This window comes from Haliotis rufescens, unplaced genomic scaffold (assembly GCF_023055435.1).
Source record: "Haliotis rufescens isolate VD_foot unplaced genomic scaffold, xgHalRufe1.0.p SCAF_2, whole genome shotgun sequence".
Taxonomy (NCBI): domain Eukaryota; kingdom Metazoa; phylum Mollusca; class Gastropoda; order Lepetellida; family Haliotidae; genus Haliotis; species Haliotis rufescens.
In genome coordinates this window covers 12936017-12958135 of record NW_025963890.1, presented here as the reverse complement: position 1 = coordinate 12958135, position 22119 = coordinate 12936017, and the positions used below count along the sequence as shown (strand labels likewise).

Here is a 22119-nt window from a genome sequence, read left to right as displayed (position 1 = left end):
CTTTGACTTGTACATAGATAGTGCTAAGTGAACGTAACTAAACAAACAACATGATAGTGTATCCAAACACAATAGGACATGCCAATTAACAATCCATGGAAAATCATTACAACGATGAGCTGATTCAATTCAGATCCATTATTTAAAGATACCTATGCTTCAAGGCACACAACTTTACTGGAATGAATAACAACTCGCATCCATCTACCGTTACTACATACACTAGGATACACACATACATGCAAAGACGACAGAGCTATTTGATATCACACTGGTGCACCTATGCTCTTGTCGTGAATGTATTCACGTTCGAAGTAAAATGCGAATGAACAATTTGGGCAACATCCATTAGGGGCGGTCACTGGTAAGTTTGAGTCTTGTCGTTCACAGCCCGTTGTGTGTGTCCGCTTACTCATAATCGATCTGACAGTCAGTGAATACCCTAATGGCGCAGAGAACTCGTCAGTGTCACACATGGTACAAATGATTCACATCCGTACCTGAACTGATAATGGGCACCATGCCAGGTTGATTGATATATTTATTAATCATAATCTCCTTCAACATTGATACACTTTTGTCAACGGTGTTGGAGGGATTTTATCTCTGTTTCGTCCTTGGCTGTCCAAAAAGTTGTCCACAGCTGCTATGGCGTCATCGTTCAAGTCTTAATGGGTTCTGGCTAGAGCTTTCTTAATGTTTGGGAACAGAGGGAAGTCATGACGGAACCACATCAGAATAGGGTGGATGTTGGAGTTCTAATCTTCAGTGTTAGATTGTAGCCATGGCAATGACTGATTTGAGCACTGGCGACTTGTCTTTTCTCAATTTCTACGTGTCCTTTTCTTAATTACATCCCGTAAATACCTCAAAGGTGCAGCATGTTATGCTCTTCCATTGTCTTGACTTTTGGAAGATAGTCCACCAATATGATCACTTTGGCACTCCAGAACATGTAGGCCATAACCTTTCCAGCTGATAGGGCAAATCGTTGCAAGAACCTTCCTAGGTCGGCTTCAAACATAACTAAATTATCGCTAACCACATGTCAGCTTTGGAACCAAATAAGCTGATACTTTCTTCATTGCTTCAAGTTTTGTAATAATGTACTCTCTTGGGCACAACACTAGCAATATGATGTTCAGTCATTCGCCGGTCGGTCATCACCATATCGTGGATTCTCAGGATACTTTATGGTGTTGCTGACGTCACAGGCCTTCCAGGACACCAACAAGGCTCTCCTCTGCTGCCGACCTCTTTATGGTGGGATAGGAAGGGACATCCTTCCCCATTATTGGACACATATCTAAAGGGGTGGCTTTTGTTTAGCCTTATTTCTGCAAGTACTTGATCACTGCATTTTCCAAAGGTCATAGACCCCTGCTTATTTTACTGACTTATCACAGCGAACCAATTTGCTATAATAACCCAGGTGTTTGTGGATATACCTCTGTGATATGTAATTTCATGTAATGCCAAACAAAAGATATATATAACAAAAGATATAACTATTAGGCAATTCTTTCTCTGTGAGAACTTATCTTTCACCCCAAATACTACGGCGTATAGTCCCCTTAAAATTGAATTAGACTAAACTTATTTACTATATGTGTACAGGATGCAGAATGTATGTTCACTGTTCTGTGCACTGACTTAGAGGTCCGTTGGTTCATTAGCACCATAGCTTCTGAATGTCTCCACCGACGTTTTCAGTCCGGTTTGACCCGTTGCACTGTGGTTAGTTAGAACCATTTCATTCACTGGTGAACCGGATGTTCGATACTGACAACAGTAGCACAGGCAGTAGCGGCGCAAGCGGAAAGGAAGTGACGTCATAATTGTTTTCCTGATCGACTTTGACATGAGTACGTAGATAAACGGGTTCAGGCAGGATTGCACGTATGGTAGGCAGGTAAGCAGGATCTGAAACATAAAAAAAATATTTCAGGGAAATACATGTAATTACTTATAACTTTTTATAAGAGTGGATAAAATATACGATTCTCGGGTACATTTTTCTTAAAGTAAGTCAAGGAGGTCGGTCGGACTTAAAAAGATTTTTAAAAATATTTTTGTCCAGCCAGAATACCAAAAAACACAAGTGGGCACTCGTTAATCTCGGCTCTCAATACCTTGTCAGTTGTCAAGCATTAACAATAGTGCGTGCTTCATAAAACGTATTTTACCCATAATTCCCCAATCGTGTGTGTGCGTGTGTTTGGTTGTATGTGTGTTTGGTTGTGTGTGTGTGTGTGTGTGTGTGTGTGTTAAGAGCCGATTTTGGCAGTTCTTGAGCTGGCTATCAGATTATTTAATTCATTGGTATTGGTAACATCGATCTTGCAATATCATTGAGATGTCTTAAAGCTGACGTCATGTAGCTCCAACCGTCCATGGCAAACCTTGACTTCATGCATTTTGACTCTTGTGGTGGTTATGTCACAGACTCAATTAAAGAAATCTTTGAGAACATCGACATTATTTACTCCATTTTTTCGTCGTGAATTAATGGCTTTAATTCATTCGGCGGAGATAAAATCCCAGCTCCTCATATATTTGATGAATTATAATCAAATGTTTTCAGAATATACAAACAAGTCGTACAGAAATGCGTAACTCAAATGTAGCTTTACAATAGAAAAGAATATACATGTAGCATACATGTTACATGAACGCCTTCCAGCATCATCACAATACTAATTGGCAATGACATATCCCATAAGAAGCGCGTTGGTTATTCAAATGTTTCAGCAATGATACGGGGTGAATCAGTACCTTCTGTGACTTCAGATATTCAGATTGCATGAATTTAGTGAATTTGGGTTCGGCCTTCTCTCTCTTGAGAAGGGGGGCATGGGCAGCCAAGTGGTCTAAGGCCCAGCAATTCGCTATTGAGGGTTGCGTCCCTTCTGCACGCCAGAAACCTATGATTGTGGGTTTGAATCCCAGTTCGCACAAATAATGTTTCTGGGAATTGTCAGCACCATACACGGCCACGTGGGTTTCAACAAAGGTAAAGGTCTGAAACCTGCATCACTTCAGACTTTTCTCTCACTCTGAGCTGACATGCCGTGAGATAACTGGAATGATGTTCAAAGGGGTGTTAAATCCAGCTAACGCTTTTTGGGGGACGATGTATTCATTTACCCTATCTTATTTACATCGTGTCTCCAGCAGAAACCTGATAACGTAGCATTTCGGAGAGGCAAGGACAATACAATGTCAACATACCGATTTTAATGGGCTCAGGTGTCAATATATAAATTTGATCTGGGGTGTCGTTAATGTATCGTTAAAACTAATACATTAAGTTAATGACGCTGACATCTTGGGTTACCTTGTTGTTGGACGAATATAACGCTATATTCATGATAATTGGACTTATACATTTAAGGAAAGTTTTGTTTATCTGGTGAAGCTTTTGTGGCGACCGTGCTAAGTCTAACAAACAAAACCAATTATTGTTAAAGTGTCTTTAACGTTATTTCACACATAACCCCTCTGCTTTCCAATACTCTTCTCATATCGAGAGTAAAGCTTTACAATTTAAGTCGGGGTCACGGATGGCCCAGTCGTCTAAGGCGCCGCGATTCGCTGTGCAGAGTTGCGTGCCTTGGGCACGCCAGAAACCCCCTCGCCGCTTTTCTTTGATAGAATCTCTCAGGCGATGAAGCAAATCGGCAGAGTAGGCACCGATAATCGTCTTTTGACTGTCTAAGAAATCATCAAGGATCACACATTTTGCATCCCAGAATACAGTTGCCATACCTTTCTTCACTGATCTTGAAGACTAAAATTTCGTTGGTGCCGCAGAAGTGGAATGGTGCCATTGCTCTGATTGATGTTTTGACTCGGGATCATAGTGGTAGACCCATGTTTCATCATCCGTTACTAATCTCTCTTTGAATTTGACGAAATCCTCCTGAATCAGCTATAAATTGTATTTGGCAATGTCAGTTCTTTTTCCCTTAAGATCAGAATTGAGAAACTGTGACACCCACCGAGCAGATATCTTATTATAATAATATTCATCTGTAGATGTTCATGAATAATAGTTTCAATGGATACATGGCTCAGACCTGTGTCCTCCTCTAGTTCAGCAATGGTAATACGTCCATCTGACAGTATAAGTTTTTCTATCTACTTGATTGAATCTTCATTTATGGAAGTTGACTTCCAGACCTTGGGAACAGTAGAATAGCTAGGGCACCTATCCCCATACACTTGTGACATGCGGTCAAAAAATGCGGGAGTAAAAAAATGTTTTTAGCCGATAAAGTGTACATTAATTGAAATGTGAATTCAACACAACGTAACCATAAATAAGTTACATCCAGCTGTCTATTCGTAAAAAACATATTCGCTCAAATATGATAGTATCACCACATACATGTTTTAAGACTTCTTATGGCAACTTCTTTGATAGGCATTTAGAAGTTGGAGTACTAAGTAAGGATAAGAATTAAAAGATGAACAACTTCTTTATTACAATTAAGAGCGACTACACCGAAACGTAATAAAGAAGTTGTTCATCCATAAATTCTTATCCTTACTTCTTATGGCAATGTCAGACCGCCACATCTATACCTATAGCGATGACAAAAATGAAAAGCGCCACTTATATACTGCATTCTGTTTATTCATTCAACGTTAATACTTCACGGGGCTTCACAAGCTACGTCCGTCCATCACCCGTGGAAACATACATACGGTCGTTATCGCTATCGCCACTGTTTCACTGTTTAACCAATGAATCCAGCGAATGCCTGTTTCTATTGACTGCTCAGACCAATGAACATCCAGCTTACGTGAGCCATAGCCTGGTGCTACTTGCTTCACACATCGCTTTATTGTCAGGCAACAGTAGGGTTCGCACAAAGTCAATGCACGGAGTAGGGTTCATTTGATTTACCACAGTTAGGTACGGCCTAATTCCATTACCTTACTAAAACAGACACGCGTCACTGCTAATCCTAATCCGTATGTGTTCAAAGGTGAGCAGGAACGAAGTGATTATAACCACGTGAAGTAATCGCGATAGTATTTATTACAATTGAAAGACATTTGCTTTTAGGATCTTTGAAATTATGTTGAATGTGCTTCACAAAGATTCTCGCATTTTTATAACGTAGAGGTAAACTCATTAGCTACCTGCATATTCTTGCTTTTTAAATACGCCCAAACAAGGGAGCCTTATTTTCTCCTTTGCTCAGCAAATTAAAGTTGTTTTTTATTCAAAACGCCCAGCGAGACCAATGATGATATAGTGGAGATATTCGTGTTGAAATCATTCTTATTTACCACCATCTGAACTTGTCATAATATCTGGTTTCCCCGAGTATTGATCCTCTTTATCGCATATGGCCATGTCGTGTCCAATCAACGAAACGGGTTCAATGCAGAGAGCCAGCTATTGCAATCTCATTACAATCACATCTTAGTTCTCGCTACCGGTAAATAAAGATCTTAAGGACATTCCATTACAGGTCACGTCAGAACGACCTTTCATCCTACCAATGAAAGTGTCGCTTATCAGCGGCGGCGAGAACTAAGATTTGATCTGCATGCGATTGACTGTTGTGAGGCGAACGTTCGGCGAACCATTGAAGCATCCATAAAAGGCATGCATCGTTATTACAACATAAAGGGGACATGCTTTGTTTGTTTGTTTGTTTGTTGTGTAATGCCGCACTCAGCAATATTCCAGCTATATGACAGCGGTCTTTAAATAGTCGAACCTGGACCAGGTAATCCAGTGATTGACAGCATGAGCATCGATCTACCCAGTTGGGAAACGAGTGAGTGAGTGAGTGAGTTGGGTTTAACGCCGCTTTTAACAGTATTCCAGTTATATCACGGCGTGTCAGCTTAATGTGGGAGGAAAGCCCGAAGTGGTGCAGGTCTCAGACGTTTACCACTTCGGTGAAACCCACGAGCACTGTTGGGAAACGATGACATGCGTCAACCAAGTCATCGAACCTGACCACCCGATCCCGTTAGACTCCTCTTGCTACAAGCATGGGTTACTGAAAAACAATTCTAACCCGAAATCTTCATGGGATTAAAACTGAACATGTAGGTTCACAAATACAAATAAAAATCGATTAAAACTACTGCCAAAACGACATGTGGACGTCGAGGTAGTATTCCTTCCAGATTGTTTTAGAAGTAGAACTATATACTATGTTTACTGCGCACATGATTCAGGTCAAGGTACCAGGTGCCTAGTCCCGCGCGCGTGTATTGCAGTGTCATTTATAATATCATAACCGTTAGGAAACATATTGTTGTTCAAAACGACAATGGAAGCAAAGTAAGGAAACCATTGACTTTGATATGCAAAGAAAAGAAAGCCATATATGACACTGCAGATGTAGCCTAAAATAAAACATGCGTATTGGGATAATAGGTGTCACACTGACACTTCCCTTTACACTTCATAAGTAACATTGAAATTCTGATCTTTCCGTCTGTACTGCAATCTTTTTAACATCAGACCTTTTCCTCTGATCTCTACACAGAGAGATATCGTATCGTAGCATTTGACTGAATGTAGTGGGCAGTTACAGGTATATGTACAAGTAATTCCACTTCATAATTCTGATTGGTCACTGAACGACAAGCAAAACCTACTTAACACACTTTAATTTCAAACACCACATCTCCACGCAGGTGTCTTTCATCTACAAATTATCGAACTACGAGGAGACGCTCACATTTTCGCGAACCCCTGGTGTCAACGTCAGTAATTGATAGTGATTCATGAACATCATGACATGGTAGGAATCGTACAACGGGCTCTGCTTTTACATGGAGAAAAGACTTCGCGAACACCTGGTATCATCACTATTTGATAGCGATATCTTAACACATGCTCAAGGTAAGTCTGATACGTACAGTTAAAGCTGCTTTTGGCAGAGGTTTCTTTTGAATATGGAAATGGTTCTGTCGCATTTATTAACGATTTCAACAAGCCACAAAATTCTCTGTGCCTTGTCGGTTACTTGTGTTCCCTTCGTTCAACTGTACATTTTTTACCATTTAGACTGGAGGCACAGCTGAATGAACAGACACAAAATTGTGAGGAGAAGACATGTTTAATGTGAGTTACTCTCTGTGTTATGAGTTGAAAGGTGTATTCTCAATGAAGTGTGTTTTTGTTGTTTGTGGTGGAGAAGGAGGTGTAAATCGTTATACTTACCTCGTAGAGATTCAGTGTGACTAACGTGCCACATGTGTCCTTTTTTGTTTGAGTTTATGTTTTGGTGTTCACTAGCGTTGCTCGCGGTGAGTTCACAATCTATACTTTTATGCCCACAAATATCGACAGGCTCCTTCGATATAGCCATTTTGTTAGTAGCATAATTTCATTCCTGTGTAAATTGTCGACTTATGTCCAGAATAAAGAAGTGTCCATATACCATATACAAAGTTTGGGAGCGGGTTATTAAAGCATGTAACTTCGACTGTTTGTCGCTAACATGCCTATATCCTGCTTTTTTACAACAGTGGAGTGTGGATATAGAGAACACGGCAATTTTCCCTCTAAATCATTTTTGTTTGTTCGAGTGATCATGAGATGGTGTGTGTGTAAGAGTAAGAGCATGTTGCAGGGAGTGCATGAGTGTGGGAGTGCGTGATAGTGTGACTGTGCATATGAGTGGGTTTTGCTAATATCGCTTTGACAGTACATATGAGTGAGTGAGTGAGTATGGTTTTACGCCGCTTTTAGCAATATTCCAGCAATATAAGGGCGGGGGACACCAGAAATGGGCTTCACACATTGTTCCCATGTCGGGAATCGAACCCGGGTCTTCGGCGTGACGAGCGACCGCTTTAACCACTAGGCTACCCGACCGCCCCGACAGTACATATGACGACGTGTAACATCAATGTGAAACGAAAGATAGGAGTGATGCACATTTAAGACGTTACCAACATGGTAAAATTCACGAGCAGAGATACGGTGCTGACAAACCGAGAAACACAATCAGGGCGAACTCAAATTCGAAAACCACGATCACTGGTGTCTGGTATACTTAAGGGACGCAACTCTGCTCAACGTGTTACGACAACCCGTGCCCCCATTTTATACGAAGTGCCTTACTATGTATAATAATGTTGCTTACCAATTTCAGGACATCAAAATAAGTACACTTTTGAAAAAAGTAGCGTTACTCACCCACTTTCTCATACGTTGTCAAAACAAAGAGCTTTAGATCATATGTAAGCTCATATTGATAATGGATAACCTTTCTATAACGTTATTAATAACATGGAGATTACATTTATCTTTACCGCGGGGATGAACACATGACGAAGACTATCAACATTGCCTTGGTGGTTTTAGATAGTCTTACGCACATGCGGTAGCAGAGGTTGCAGGAGAGAAGACACCATGTTAAAACACTTTCTTCAGGTTGCCTTTAAGGGGACCACATGCGATACAGTAGAGAGATCCGGTGTAGAACAGGTCTTCAGCAAACTATGCTTGCTATGAAAGGCGACTATGCGACTAACGGGATCGGGTGGTCAGGATCGGTGACCTAGTTGAGTGCGGCGTTAAACAAACAAACAAACAAACAAACAAACAGTAGGGAGATGCTGCGTCGAAACAGTAGGGGGATTCGGCGTGAATCATGTCAACGACACACATATTTAGGCAAAATACTTTGGCAAATCCACGGGTCCTCTCATTTACAACTACGATACGGAATTGTCCTTACACAGCAGCAAATTGCACATTATTTCGAAACTTCTTGATGTAATGTAATCTGGTTGCATGTATGATTTGGGAATGAGTAGACAACATTATATTGAGTAGTTTCCACTTCCTGACAACACTGTAATCAAACAACTAATCTCACTAATCTGTGTTATCACGTTTCAGATCACAGTGGACACAATTACTGTCTTAACACATGCACACATGTATTACTGTCTACATCCTCATGACGTGTAGCCTTTTCTTAAAAGTTTTATGGTCGACATGTGGGGGACATTTTCAAATTTGACGCATCAGTGATAGAAATAACGTCCGATGCAATTTCATATTTTGACTTTTACCATATGTTCCCATTTGTTTTCAAGTGAACAATTTGCTTGCCTTTGCATGTATTTGTGACGGGTACCACCGGTGGGATAGGATACGCTCACCTTTTCGCGAACACCTGGTATCATTACTATTTGATAGTGATTCCTAAATACATGCTCATATAGTCGGATATCGTACAATTAACTCTGCTTTATGCAGAGATTTCTACTGGCTATTGAAAGAGTTTACCGAAAGAGGATTTTGTTCCGTGGTCAAAGACGAGCGCATCCTTCAAAGTCTACGACTCTAGTTTGTATGGTAAAATCAAAACTAAAGCAACGTCCAAACATATTTAGTTGCCTGTATCAAATGGCAGATTAGCTAGCTCTACACGTCATCCGTTACGCTAGCTATAAGCTATGTATTGATTAAATGATCTCATTCCAATTATGTGTTGCCATTTAAACGTTGTACTAAAAAGTCACGTCAAGAAATTAACCTAAAGTGACACCTATTTCTTTAGTTTTTAGTAAATGAGGAGGCTTCTCACAGTGTCCGGACGTCACAGTTTATTGAAATAGTGACAAAACCGCATTGTATAATGCCCACTAAACTCATGGGCAAAAGAAAGTATACAGTTTTAAATTGATATTTTCCCCAAAACTATCAAAGTGATCAAAATGGTATAATGCTTAAAACAGTTGCCCAAGAACTGCAATCAATCTCCAAAACGCAACGCGTTGGCCGTGAAGATGGACGTGCAGCGTCCAGGTGTTCGTAAAATTGCACGTACAAAATTTGTATACAAAGGCGATGAACCGTTGCTAAGACATCCATTGTAATAAAAAAACACCAAAGCTATGCCACGGTTAACTGCGGAACAAAAAGAGAGAGAGAGAGAGACAGCCATAGGTAAGGGGCAGATGGGAGGCAACCACACCCAGATTGCAAGAAACCTGAACTGTATACGGGCAACGGTCGTCAGACTGTTTCAACGCGTCAGACTTGGCAGGACACAAGATAGGCCAAGATCGGGAAGACCTCGAGTGACAACGCAACAGGAAGATCGGCACTTGCGCACGTACCATCTGCGCAACAAGTTCGTCACGGCGACGGAAACGGCAGCAACGGTGTTAGTACACGTCTACGTGACGCAGGTATTAGAGCTCACCGTCCCACTGACCCGGGAAAAACGACGTCGAAGATTGCAATGGGCCATGACAGAAGGACGTTGGCATGTCCATGATTGACAGAGAGTGTTTTTCTCTGACGAAAGCAGGTTTCAGCTGTTCCACAGTGATGGTCGAGCTCGAGTATACTGTGGCAAGGTGGGACGTTTGGTGCCAGGCTGCATTCAAGACGTTTATCCCTATGGTGGAAGTGGTGTGATGGTTTGGGGTCGAATTCGTGGCAACCAACGGACGAGTCTTGTCATCACCCGTGGCAACCTCAACGGCCAGCAATACATAGATGATGTTCTTCAAGCCGTGGTGCTTCCACGACAACGCTAGACCACACACTGCAAGGCTCATCCAGGACTTCTTGAATACGACAAACGTCAACGCTCTTCCGTGGCCAGCATTCTCACCTGACATGAACCCACTTGTGGAATCATCTGAAGCGACAGATCCGAAGACGTCCACACCCACCAGCAACAGCTTAAGAATTGAATGGAATCGGATTTGCGATTACGTCATCAGCCGGTGACAACATCAATGAGGCGGCGAATCTCGGCGCGCATTGGTGCTCACGGTGGTCATACTCGTTACTGAGCGAACCAGGTATTCGTTAAAGGCAACAAACTTATCAAGACAATACCTGGTTGACTCTGATCATTCCTGTGACTTGTGATCTGCCTACCCCCATGTTCATGTGAACGTCATGTACCTGCACCTGTTTTGAGTTTCGCACTGAAATTGTGCATGGACTATTGCATGTGACCCTATTAGCGAATACACCATCATTGAAAAAAATATTATCTTGTTTGTTTTCATTTTATTGACCATCAAACATGGGTGTATACTTTCTTTTGCCCCCTATTTTATATAACGAGCACAATACGCCTTGTCATGAGCGCAAGCATGTGTTTATGAATCACTGTCAAATAGTGATGGTATCGAGACTTCGCGAAAAGGTGAGCGTATCCTGTTCCATCGATGGCACCCGTCACAAACACATGTGAGAGCAAGCTTTATTTTTGTTGTTTCCTTTTTGTATTGTTTTTTGTTTAACGCCGCACTCAGCAATATCCCAGCTATATGACGGCGGCCTGTAAATAATCGAGTCAGGACCAGACAATCCAGTGATTAATATCAAGAGCATCGATCCACACAATTGGGATCGATGACATACATCAACCAAGTCAGCGAGCCTGACGACCCGATCCCGTTAGTCGCCTTTTACGACAAGCATAGTCACCTTTTACGGCAAACATGGGTTGCTGAAGACCTATTCTAATCCACGGGTCTGTAAGAGCGAGTCAGTTGTTCACCTGACGTCACCAACATCACTGTCAACTAACCTGTAGAGACCAAAACCGTCTGTTGACTGGTATTGACCTTCCCTAAACTGACCAATTTCGGATAAGGAACACTACAGCAAGTACAACATCTCCGTCGGAAGGGAGAATCGCACACATTGATCACATGCATACTAAGAAAGGATTACCGTCAGGTTGAACACGTGGGGGGAGTACAATGCCTGTAGTTCCAACTTCTTCATCACATGTATGACCAGCTTTGGACCCCAGCAGATCAGGAACAGAACTATTATCACCACCAGCATCTTAATCACCTAAAATAGAAAATAAGCAATGCTAGAGAGGAAAAGAATGATTAATTCACATACCTGTTTCTTTTGTAATGTGTTCAAATTTGTTCCATTGTCATACAGTAACGTACTATAGATATTGACATTTGATATTTTATTTCCGTTCTCGTTTTATAGCACGTCCGATGTTATTTTTGTATTGAGTTTGTTGAACAGTACCTTTAGATTTGCAGATGTAGGCTTTGAATTTAATTTTAAACGAAACATGTGACGACGGGACAAAATCTCGAACTTATTATTCTCATAAGAGAATTTAGCATCCTCAATATCTAAGAGACGCTATCATTGATTTGTGTTTCGAGATATTCTATCCAGTTCGATTTATTTACAAAGCAATGTGTCGGGGATATACACGGTGCAGCGACGTAGGGTCTGTAGATGTTATCAACAGTAAAGGACACACCAGACAGGAATGCTATCATTTGATTTATCTGTCAGCCCTCGGCCCAATAAAATCCTCAGACATATGTCTGATTGAACATCGTGGGATAATCATAGCGTATCCTGTCAAAGGACGAGAGACATTTGATAGTTGACAGCAGGTTGCAAGGGCCATCATTGATATCTGCAATGTTCATTTATACTATATTTATAGATCTTATCACGGCTAGTATTTAATCCAGCTGAATGTAATTTATGAATTTAGTGGCATATGTTCTTCCATTCCTAATATTGTTTAACTTCATATATTTATTGATATTCCTTGCAAATAATATCACACAAATGATCTCCGTGTATAACACGGAAAGGTGTGAAAGGAAACCTTTTGGAGTGGGATTTCGATATACAGTAAACTATGGATATAACGAACTCAAAGGGACCCCTAATGTTAGTTCGTTATAACCGTAGTTCGTTATAAGCATGTATACAACATAACTACAGCAAATAGTCGGGACAAAAAAGTAAGTTCGCTATATCCGTCAGTTCGTTATAGGCGTGTTCGTTATAAACGTAGTTTACTGTACATATCAGAGAATATGAGCTTCTCAACTTAAATAAAACGACAGAAAATAAAAAGAGAATAACTAGTTTCGATCATCCACCAAAACAGATGGGCATTAAAGGCAAAATACGGGTGAACAAATGGATCACTTAGAAGCAGGGAAGACACCAAGAGTTCGCAAAAAGGGTAAGCATGGCCGGTAGCACCTGCCACTCACACAGTCTTTATGACAGGTCAGTGTTTGTTGCTTGATGCAGCACAGCAGTACAACTGCAATGTTACGGCGGCCTATCAATAACCAGACAATCAAGTGATGGACAAGAAAATCCGGTGTCAAGACAGCGCATGTACTGATTTTGTTGAAACAAAAACAATATTTTAAATTTTTAATAAGGTCTATTGTGTACAAGTGCAGATTCTAATTAAAGAGAAAAGTTTAAGAAATATGTTCATTTTACACAACAGTGGGGTCACTTAATCAAACTTTTGTTAGTGTACTTTTCATTGATACAACAATTACGACAAAAAGATTGCAGATTCCAATTGATAATATATATTTCCTCGTCCGGCGTTGGATAATTACTGACTAAATCAGTGGCCATAAGACAGACGTTCAGTTCAGTATTTAAAAGATGCCTCGTCTACCTGGAGACTATGCAACTTTACTCTGAAACGCCTGGGCACATTGCATTGGACTGGCTTATGGATCAAACTGACAGTTATATAAGACTTGGTAAAAACGTTTCATGTTACCGGAACTGGGTTCAGATTAGTTGGCCAGAATTGTGACAAACGGAAAAATCCCCAAGGGAAACGTTGTTGCACAAATGAGCTTTTACCACTGACTACTGCGGAATCGATAATTGTAATGACATCACAGGAGGCTCCTGGTAATGACTGCCATGCTCTTTGATTCATGTCCCTGTATTATATTGCGTAAGCAACACTAATACACATGTCTGTCCAATGTGCATGATACTAATATCTCGATGTTCGATTGTGGGTTAAAACTGTTTGTTTTTATTGAGATCCTACTCATTGATTTAAGACCACCATGATTGCCCACATGTAGCTACACGTAATAGACTTCGTGGTCGGTATGTTGCAAATCATTTTTGCCTTATTTAGGCCATGGTCATCATTTTTTATGAAAACACTTACACGGTAACAACATAATAAAGTCAACTGTGCCCAATACACTAATCCCTGTAAATATATCAACGACCACATGCTGAACAAACTGCTCAAACCACTGTTACCTTTCTTGTGTTCGTGTATGTCCATAGCTAGTCATATTATCCCTCTGACATCAACCGCCATGATAACCAACAGCAAAGTACGAAGCCATTGTACAGAGAAGACAAAAACACTCAGAAAAACATGCTGTGTGGCACGGTTCCTTTCTGGGCATAATTTTGATACATTATGGATGAAAGACCACTTGGCCTGAAGCTCCATCCGTATAATTAGACCCCGCGGTGACATTAAAAGTCACAGGTTGTCCACAGGTTGTACAGGAACAAGAGCTGCCTCCATGACACGGGAGACAGCAGCTTCACAAGGTGCTGCTTTTGTATGCGTTTGTATGCTTTATTTGCAAAGGTGCATGGTGTCTGGTATGTGTCACATAACATGCCTTTCAGCTATTTGCAGTATGACATGTAAATTAGCCATATCACTTTGTATTCATATTAATTTTGTCCACAGCAGGGATTAAATAATATTATTTAAGTTGGTTATCTCCTAATGTGTGATTTGTTTGCATAACGGAAAGTATTTAAAAAGAGTAAACTCATTCCTTGTCAAGCCGTTCATTCCACTGCGTATCAAACGTAAATATTTAGCCACATGACACTACACATGACATATTTAGCTGGTGTTCAATGACTATTTGAATCGATATGATCCTTATCGTGTTACAATCTTATTGCAATCAAATTACTCTTGGACAATTTACACAGACAGTGATGGATGTTGTTTTCATTGAGAAAAGAAACATATCTACGAAAAGAACATTGTTATATGTGACAGCCACGTACTTTTTAACCGTTCAAAGATTATCGATTGATGCTAATGACATAGCACTTACGTGCTTAGTGCCATTTGAAAGCACTCTATCATTCTGAAGCAAGCTTACTTGTTCTTTAACAAGCTTCATCTGAGTCCTTGCATCATCATAAACAAAATAAACGAAGTATCCCTGACAGTTTGTGATCAGTTTTATAACAAAATCTTCGCGGGCATTCATTCAGACCCTCTCCGTACCATATTGAACGCCGTCAGTTGCTGCTCACCATGACCAAAGTTACAAATCATTCCAACGAATTATAATTAAGTCAAACACAGAGCTCCTAATTATATGATTCATATATACTATTGGGACGCGTACTTGTCGCACGATGGATACTCTTGCAAAGGCCCTGTAATATCCGCTTCAGCCGACAAAGCAGTAAACGGTTTCTTATGAATATGTGGCAGGGCTGATAACTCTATCAAATACGCCCGTGTATGAATGTACATGCACATATTTAGATGTCCTATAACACTTTGTTTTCACTAATATCGTCGTTTCTATTATGTGCTGGCTTTTTCGTACTGGATTCAGTTATTAAGGTCAGTAATAATGTGTCTTGGTGGAGTAAACGCGTAGTTAGAACCCATGCTTGGTATAACATTTTTTTCTAATTTCATTGTCGTGTATTGACGTAAAGATTCCTTTTCTGTATTATTGTGTTAGAAATGTTACGTGAACCGTTTGGCTTAAGTAATTATTTCAATGTTAGAACAATAGAATGGAAGCGAGAAAGTTAGGTCCCTATTCTTACAAATCATTGCAAACGTAAACGCAATGACACTAGGTGACGTTGGCAAACACTCCCTAACCTACCAGTTACAGCTGTCGTGAGTCAAGGTCAGGGGCATAAGATAGGTCACGAAAGCATTCTGTGATCGCCAAGGTCTAGTATAAGGAGAATAATGACATTTTCAAAGTGCGGTGAGTCATGAAGTCAAATCCGTTGGTGTATCCGTGGGTTTCAGGTAATAGAGAGTTCAACTACCAACAAGTGGTCGGTCATGACATTGATCCTATGTAGGAACCCATGCGTGTAAGATGATGAAATAGGAGAACCGTGCGTAAGATAAACATCTTCTGAAAAATGGTATATCGTTATATGCGAACCGAATTGAAAAAAACAGTACTAGGTGGTTGTTATTGTTGTTGAAATATTATCAGTGTGGTCCTAGTTCTCGAACTTTTCCCCAGCATATGTCTTTAAACCGGGACCATTATACTGTGGCAATAGGGGCAAATGTTTAAAGCAAAGCCTACAACTATAGAGTAGAAAAGTTGAGATAGCTAAATGTTGGGTTGCTGTTACCGTCATGAACCTTTGTAGTAGGTTGGTTTGTTACTAAAACGTATTCATAAGAGCCGAAAGGGTATTTGGTTTCGTTTTTCCGCCTGCACCATTTCCACAACTCGCATCATGTCTGATTTGAAGGAACAGACAGTATCAATTAAAGGTTTCCTACCGAAGAGTCACATGCTGTCATTAAGAGCTCCTCATATATGAGACAGGGGGCAAACCCTGAAACAATTCAGAGAAATCACAGAATTAACTTTTCTACCAGCAACATCTGTACCTGTCTCCTTGCTTGCAACGCCTCCTCTCCAGGGGACGACGGTCTGCTTCTGTTAGAAGTCCGCGTAGTATCAGGACTTTCGTTATTTAGTTTCCAGTTTCCAGAGTCGTTACGGTTTTTGTTGCTGCACTGATGGTAGGATCTGGAAGACAGACATGAGAACACTTAGAACGAACTGGCGTAGAATTTCCCCAGTGTCTATTTTCTTCTCACTTGGGACATGACATGTTCACAATTTCATCAATACCATTTTGATTGCTTGCATGAGGGCATATATTCTTTATCGTTTGATTTCTGTTAAATACCCTTTGTCAGGAAACTTCAACTTCGTGACGCATACGTTTTGGAAAGCATTTATCTTATTAAAAAAAAGTCGCAAAACACGTATCCATGATTCGTTTATACAGACAGGGCCGAGTCGTTATGTGAAATTGAAACGTTAGAAATAACTTTGAAACATTGTTATGAAAGTTACACAACACTTTGATTTGGCTGAGAATTGATCTTTCTAAACTTATGACATCATTACGTATGACTAAAATGATAAAAGCACATTTTTACGAAATAAAAGATCTTATTATGACCAAGTACGGGATCCAAGTTTTCACAATATATTCGACTGGACTATCTTTACCCACATCTCCCAAGAAAATCTACTTGATTAAAGATTTTTTCATGTTTGAACATTAAAATACTCCCCGAAAATGTATGAAATCGACCTTTTCCACATATTTCAGCCTTACCTCAAAGGTGGAACACGCATTGACGTATATGCATACAGGAATTGAATGAAAATAATGATTATCTAACTTAAGTTAAGTTAAATTCTGATTAATATGAACATATCTAATAATTACCACAACAGTGATGAAAAGTTTTGCTCATTTCCTATTATACAATTACCTTTGATATTTCATTGGAAACCTTACCGTCTAGTTTGATGGGTGTCACTGTGTGCTGACCTGGTAGGTAACATTGCGTCCTATCGACGAAAGCTCAAGAGTGTCTAAATGTGGTACACTTCAATATGCATCTCCATTACACACAAGTTATGCATTGAATCGTTACATTTCTCTTATTATGATTCTTATACAGTATTGGATAGTGTTCTCATATTGATCGGGACATGCTACTTAGTAAGGACTATATATATAGTACTTACTAAGTATATATGTGCGTGTGCGTATGCATTAAGGGTAATTGTGGCATCTGTAATGTCTATTGTTTGTTATTCTTGAATTACCATTGAGTACTCACCAAGTAGCATGTCCCGATCAATATAAAAACAATCTTCAGTGGTTCTTTCCAATACTTGATAAGCAACATAGGACATACAAAAGTAATGGTAATCTTTTGTTATAATGATCCTCTTCCGAGATGGACCCAATTATTTCCTGTCTTCAAAAACATCTGTGTTTGATGTCAATTTGAAACGGGAAGGATCTCTTACATGTGATCTGAGAAAATTTGTTTAAATTTCCAAATTCCAAATTCGTTTTATTTATGCAGCACTATTTGATATTTATTATATAATTTTAAAGTTGTTTCTTTTCGAATGTTTTCAAATGTTAAAACCAGAATTTTAACATCGACAAAGAAATCAGCCTATGTCTATTTATATCTTGGCCAAACCCGTCACTCCATTGTACGATTACGACTTTATCATAAGCAGGTGTTCATGAATCACAGTTAAATTGTAACGATGCCAGGTGTTCGCAGTGAAAAGGTGAGCGTATTCTACCCATCGGCGGCACCGTCACAAATACATGCAGTGGCAAGTCAACTGTTTTCCTGAAAACAAGGGAACTATGGTACAATTCAATATAGGGAATTGCATCGGACATCATTTTTGTCACTGATGCTTCAAATTTGGAAGTGAACTGAATAAGCCGGTTAATAACGTCTTGCCGCGATCTACATAACTTGAAGTGGTTGATACTCGAAAAGGGAGGATGAAACTATTTTATGCAAAGTATCTCTGTAACATGCCTTCAGTATCAGTATAAACTGTTTGTTTGCCTACAGCCTACGGCTGTACATCGATTCACACTTTAGCAACACATATGTAAGAGAAACATTGTCAAGTGTTTTATTTTGCACCCGTAATATCCCAACACATTTACATTGCAGACTCGAGTAGTATTGATTCCTGCCGTTTGTAGTCGCGCGTGACACTTAAGACCCCGCGGAAACACATCAGTATTCCTGACATCCCTCTTTCCACACTGCCAGCAAAGTCCGCCGCCTGGAGGGTTCTTCAAAACGGACTGGGATTGATTATGGATCCTGGCACAATAAAGCTATATACTTCAACAACGTATCCACTTTATAAGATGGTTGATAGTTTCTGGTGAGTGTATACAGGGACAGATTGACTTTGTGTAATATATGGCAAGTACTAAGATTGGAACTTTCCCCTGGTCATCACACTTAAAGATGGTTTGGCCACTTGATGTTGGTACAAGAGGTTTAATCAATGAAGTGCACGTAGTGCTATATGTTCAGAATTCGTGAAATTGGCCTGCGAGCATTTCTGGTGACTGTTCATGCGACATCTCCCTATTGATTGCATATAACCTGATTGAACTATTTATTGAGACTTCGTGAAAAAAATAGTAATTAACTTCACACAACTTTCGTTTCTTGTCACGTATCAGTAATATACAAATCGCTTCGTGAGATATTTAATGAGCGTGAAACAATGTTGGTAATGATGTATAAAAAATCGCACCCCCAAAAAAATGTAACGGGATAATGAAAATAATAATTGTATCTAGCCTTTGCGTGGTCAGTAAACCGCTCTGTTTTCGCTTTTGTTTTGACAACCATATGCCACGATAAGTATTATTTTATTTGAGATTCCATTATCTAGTCCATTGACATAATTGCTTTCTTATCAGTTTCCTGATAACTCAAATTTGGCAGGTGACACAAGTTGCTATCAATTCATCTTATTTAGAAATTGAGCTCTGTGTGAGATAATGTAACGTCGTTGTCTCAAATGACGTTCGCATGGACATGTGATGTAAACAAGTAGAGATTCACGACAAATTGATGTTTTTTATGCCTGCTCTTAGTGGGTAGATTAAATTTATGTTTCAACTGGTCCTAAGGGTTATAGAATGCGCTTTGCTAACTTCACTATCTCATTTCAACATTTCGCACATATCATTTCACCATTTCACCTGACAATATCTCCACAGTATGTCACCTTTTCATCTCGACTTTCCGTTTCTATATCAGCACCGCATCTCATAGTCCTATTCGATCACACAAATCTATACCCCGCACAAATATATATCATCTCACAACCCATATCACCGTCCTATCACATTTTATTACATCATCTCCCTAATAACATCATTTCGCATCTTATCTGACCCAAAGACTTAATATAATATACCAATCCCACCTGTCCTATCTTAAATATAAAAGTAAAATACCAATCCTATATAATTATCCTATTCTGACAATCAAAAGCGCATTTTTCCGATCCCAACTAACAAATCTTAAATTTCGATACTTACTATACCAATCCAACTATTGTATCATAACTATCAAAATGTCTCCATACGAATCATACATGGCTTGTATAAACTTATTTATATCAAATCCTCATAATAACATTCCCAAATATTATTTCCAAGCTATCAAAACCGTATTATATAAATCCCAACTTACATTTCTTAATTATCAAATACTCCACAACTATCCTAGTATCCTTAATAGAATATAAAACTCATCATCAAAACCCAGCTATTCTTTCCTGTCAAAAATTCACTTAACCAAACACAACTTTATCATATCATCCTCATGTTTCACTCTCAAATTTCCGGACCTCACCTGAATATATATTGGACTGTCATTAACACTACTTTCACCATTCTTAACACGTTGTCAGACAATACTCGGAGATCAGCCGTCAACCTAAAGGGGGTGGAGCGGCGGTTAAGGATCGACCGAGTTGTGCAAATGGACGCGAAGAAGCGGATGCTGGCTGTATGAGAAGCACCTGATAGGACACGCACTGATACCAGTTGTCGTGGTCACTCAAAGGACGAACAAGCTTTAATCTCCGGATAAAGGACATGCATCAGTGTCACATGACTTGATGCTACTATATTTTACACAGGACAATTACACCCGGTATCAAATTGGTGTGTGTCCATGGTATTGACGATTCGTAAAAATCCAATCACGTTTGCATAATAGGGTTAAAAACATATTACTAAGATGAATCCAATAATGGTCTTTTCCTGGCACCCTTTAGCGAAGGATCGCTGTGTAAATAAAAGCAACAAAATGCTTTCCATGGCTACACGACATTTCAATTGTACGATTCCGACTGTATATGTTTATGAATCGCTATGAAATAGTGATGTACCAAGTTTTCACGAAAAGTGGGCGTATTCGCACCACCGGTGGCATTCCCCCATTTAACTTGCACCATATGTTCCAGGGTTTTGTTCGGTTAACAACTGGCTTGCCTGTGCATGAGTTGGTGATTGGTGCCAACGATAGAACAGGATACGCTCACCTTTTCGCGAGCACCTGGTATCATCACTATCTAGTGATTCATAAACACATGCTCATGAATCGATTCTGCTTTTAGCAGAGATTTCATATTCATATGGAAAGGGCTTTGTCGCTTTTATTCACACTAATAGGTACATCAGAGTCAATAAGAAACAACTCCAAAAGGGATTCATGTCTGTTGGAAAGAAATGTCTTTCCGGATAGCGAGATTGTCAAATAATTCTCATACTGGAGAAAATGCATTTTCTGTTGGAGCATCTGCCAAATAAAATTGTTATGGTCATGACCTTCGAATCACTAACATTGTCTCAGCACACAGTTAATTGTCTTCAGATGTCATCGTATGGTAACCATAGAGCTCGCATTAAAAACAACATTGATAATGAGAGGGGAATAGTGATGTACAATAACGCTTCTAAATCAGAACATGAGGCTCGAAACGACGTCAGTACACGATAATATGCAGGTATTCATACAGTTGTGAGACGCCAACGAATGAAATACCTTATTTATTCTGTTCTCATTTCCATGAATTTAATTTAGATAAATGACTAGCCAGCTGTGTTTGTTGTCAGACATGACACTTCACATTAAGATAATAATAGAATGCAAGGACGCGGGTTTGGTGTTGTTTTCTGTCAACTATCAATTAATAGTCAGCAAAAGCATTTCTCTGTGTGGAATATAACACGCGGCTTGTTCACATTTTTTCTTTACATGCTTAAACGTCTGAAAAGCATGTTTCTGACACCAACAAAGCCTTGCAGATAAGGGTACGTCATGAGGATGGTAATTTTAAACTTGACATCAATTATAGTCCAAGATTGTAACAGTTACACGCTTCATTAATTATTAGATTAAACCTGGCTTCACAAAAGGTACCCATGTTGGGAATGGAGCGTCAAGAGGGAGTTCTTCAACAACTACGCAACGACCACTTACGCCTTTAGTAAGATGTGACAAGTCAGTGGTTGTTGTGCCACATACCGACATGTAGTTATGTGTGCAAGATAGTTACATTTGTCTTCATATGAAAGAATTTACAAATCAGTTAATTACAGACAAATTTCTCATACATTTATCAGTTATGGGTTATCAGTTATCAGTGTTTCATTTCAAGTGATGGCTCGTG

The 22119-nt window shown here is 39.7% G+C and overlaps 1 protein-coding gene across 1 annotated transcript in view; it reads right to left on the bottom strand.

Moving 5' to 3' along the window:
* Nucleotides 1-1501: 1501 nt before the first annotated feature.
* The window catches only part of LOC124119877 (QRFP-like peptide receptor), a 68250-nt gene continuing 47632 nt past the window's right edge, over nucleotides 1502-22119 (bottom strand). Inside the window, exons 4-6 of the mRNA XM_046482540.2 lie at nucleotides 16452-16593; nucleotides 11702-11827; nucleotides 1502-1923 (exon numbers count right to left, since the gene is read on the bottom strand). Of these exons, the coding sequence (XP_046338496.1) occupies nucleotides 1654-1923; nucleotides 11702-11827; nucleotides 16452-16593 (538 nt within the window). The 3' untranslated portion in view covers nucleotides 1502-1653. The remainder of the gene's footprint in view (nucleotides 1924-11701; nucleotides 11828-16451; nucleotides 16594-22119) is intronic.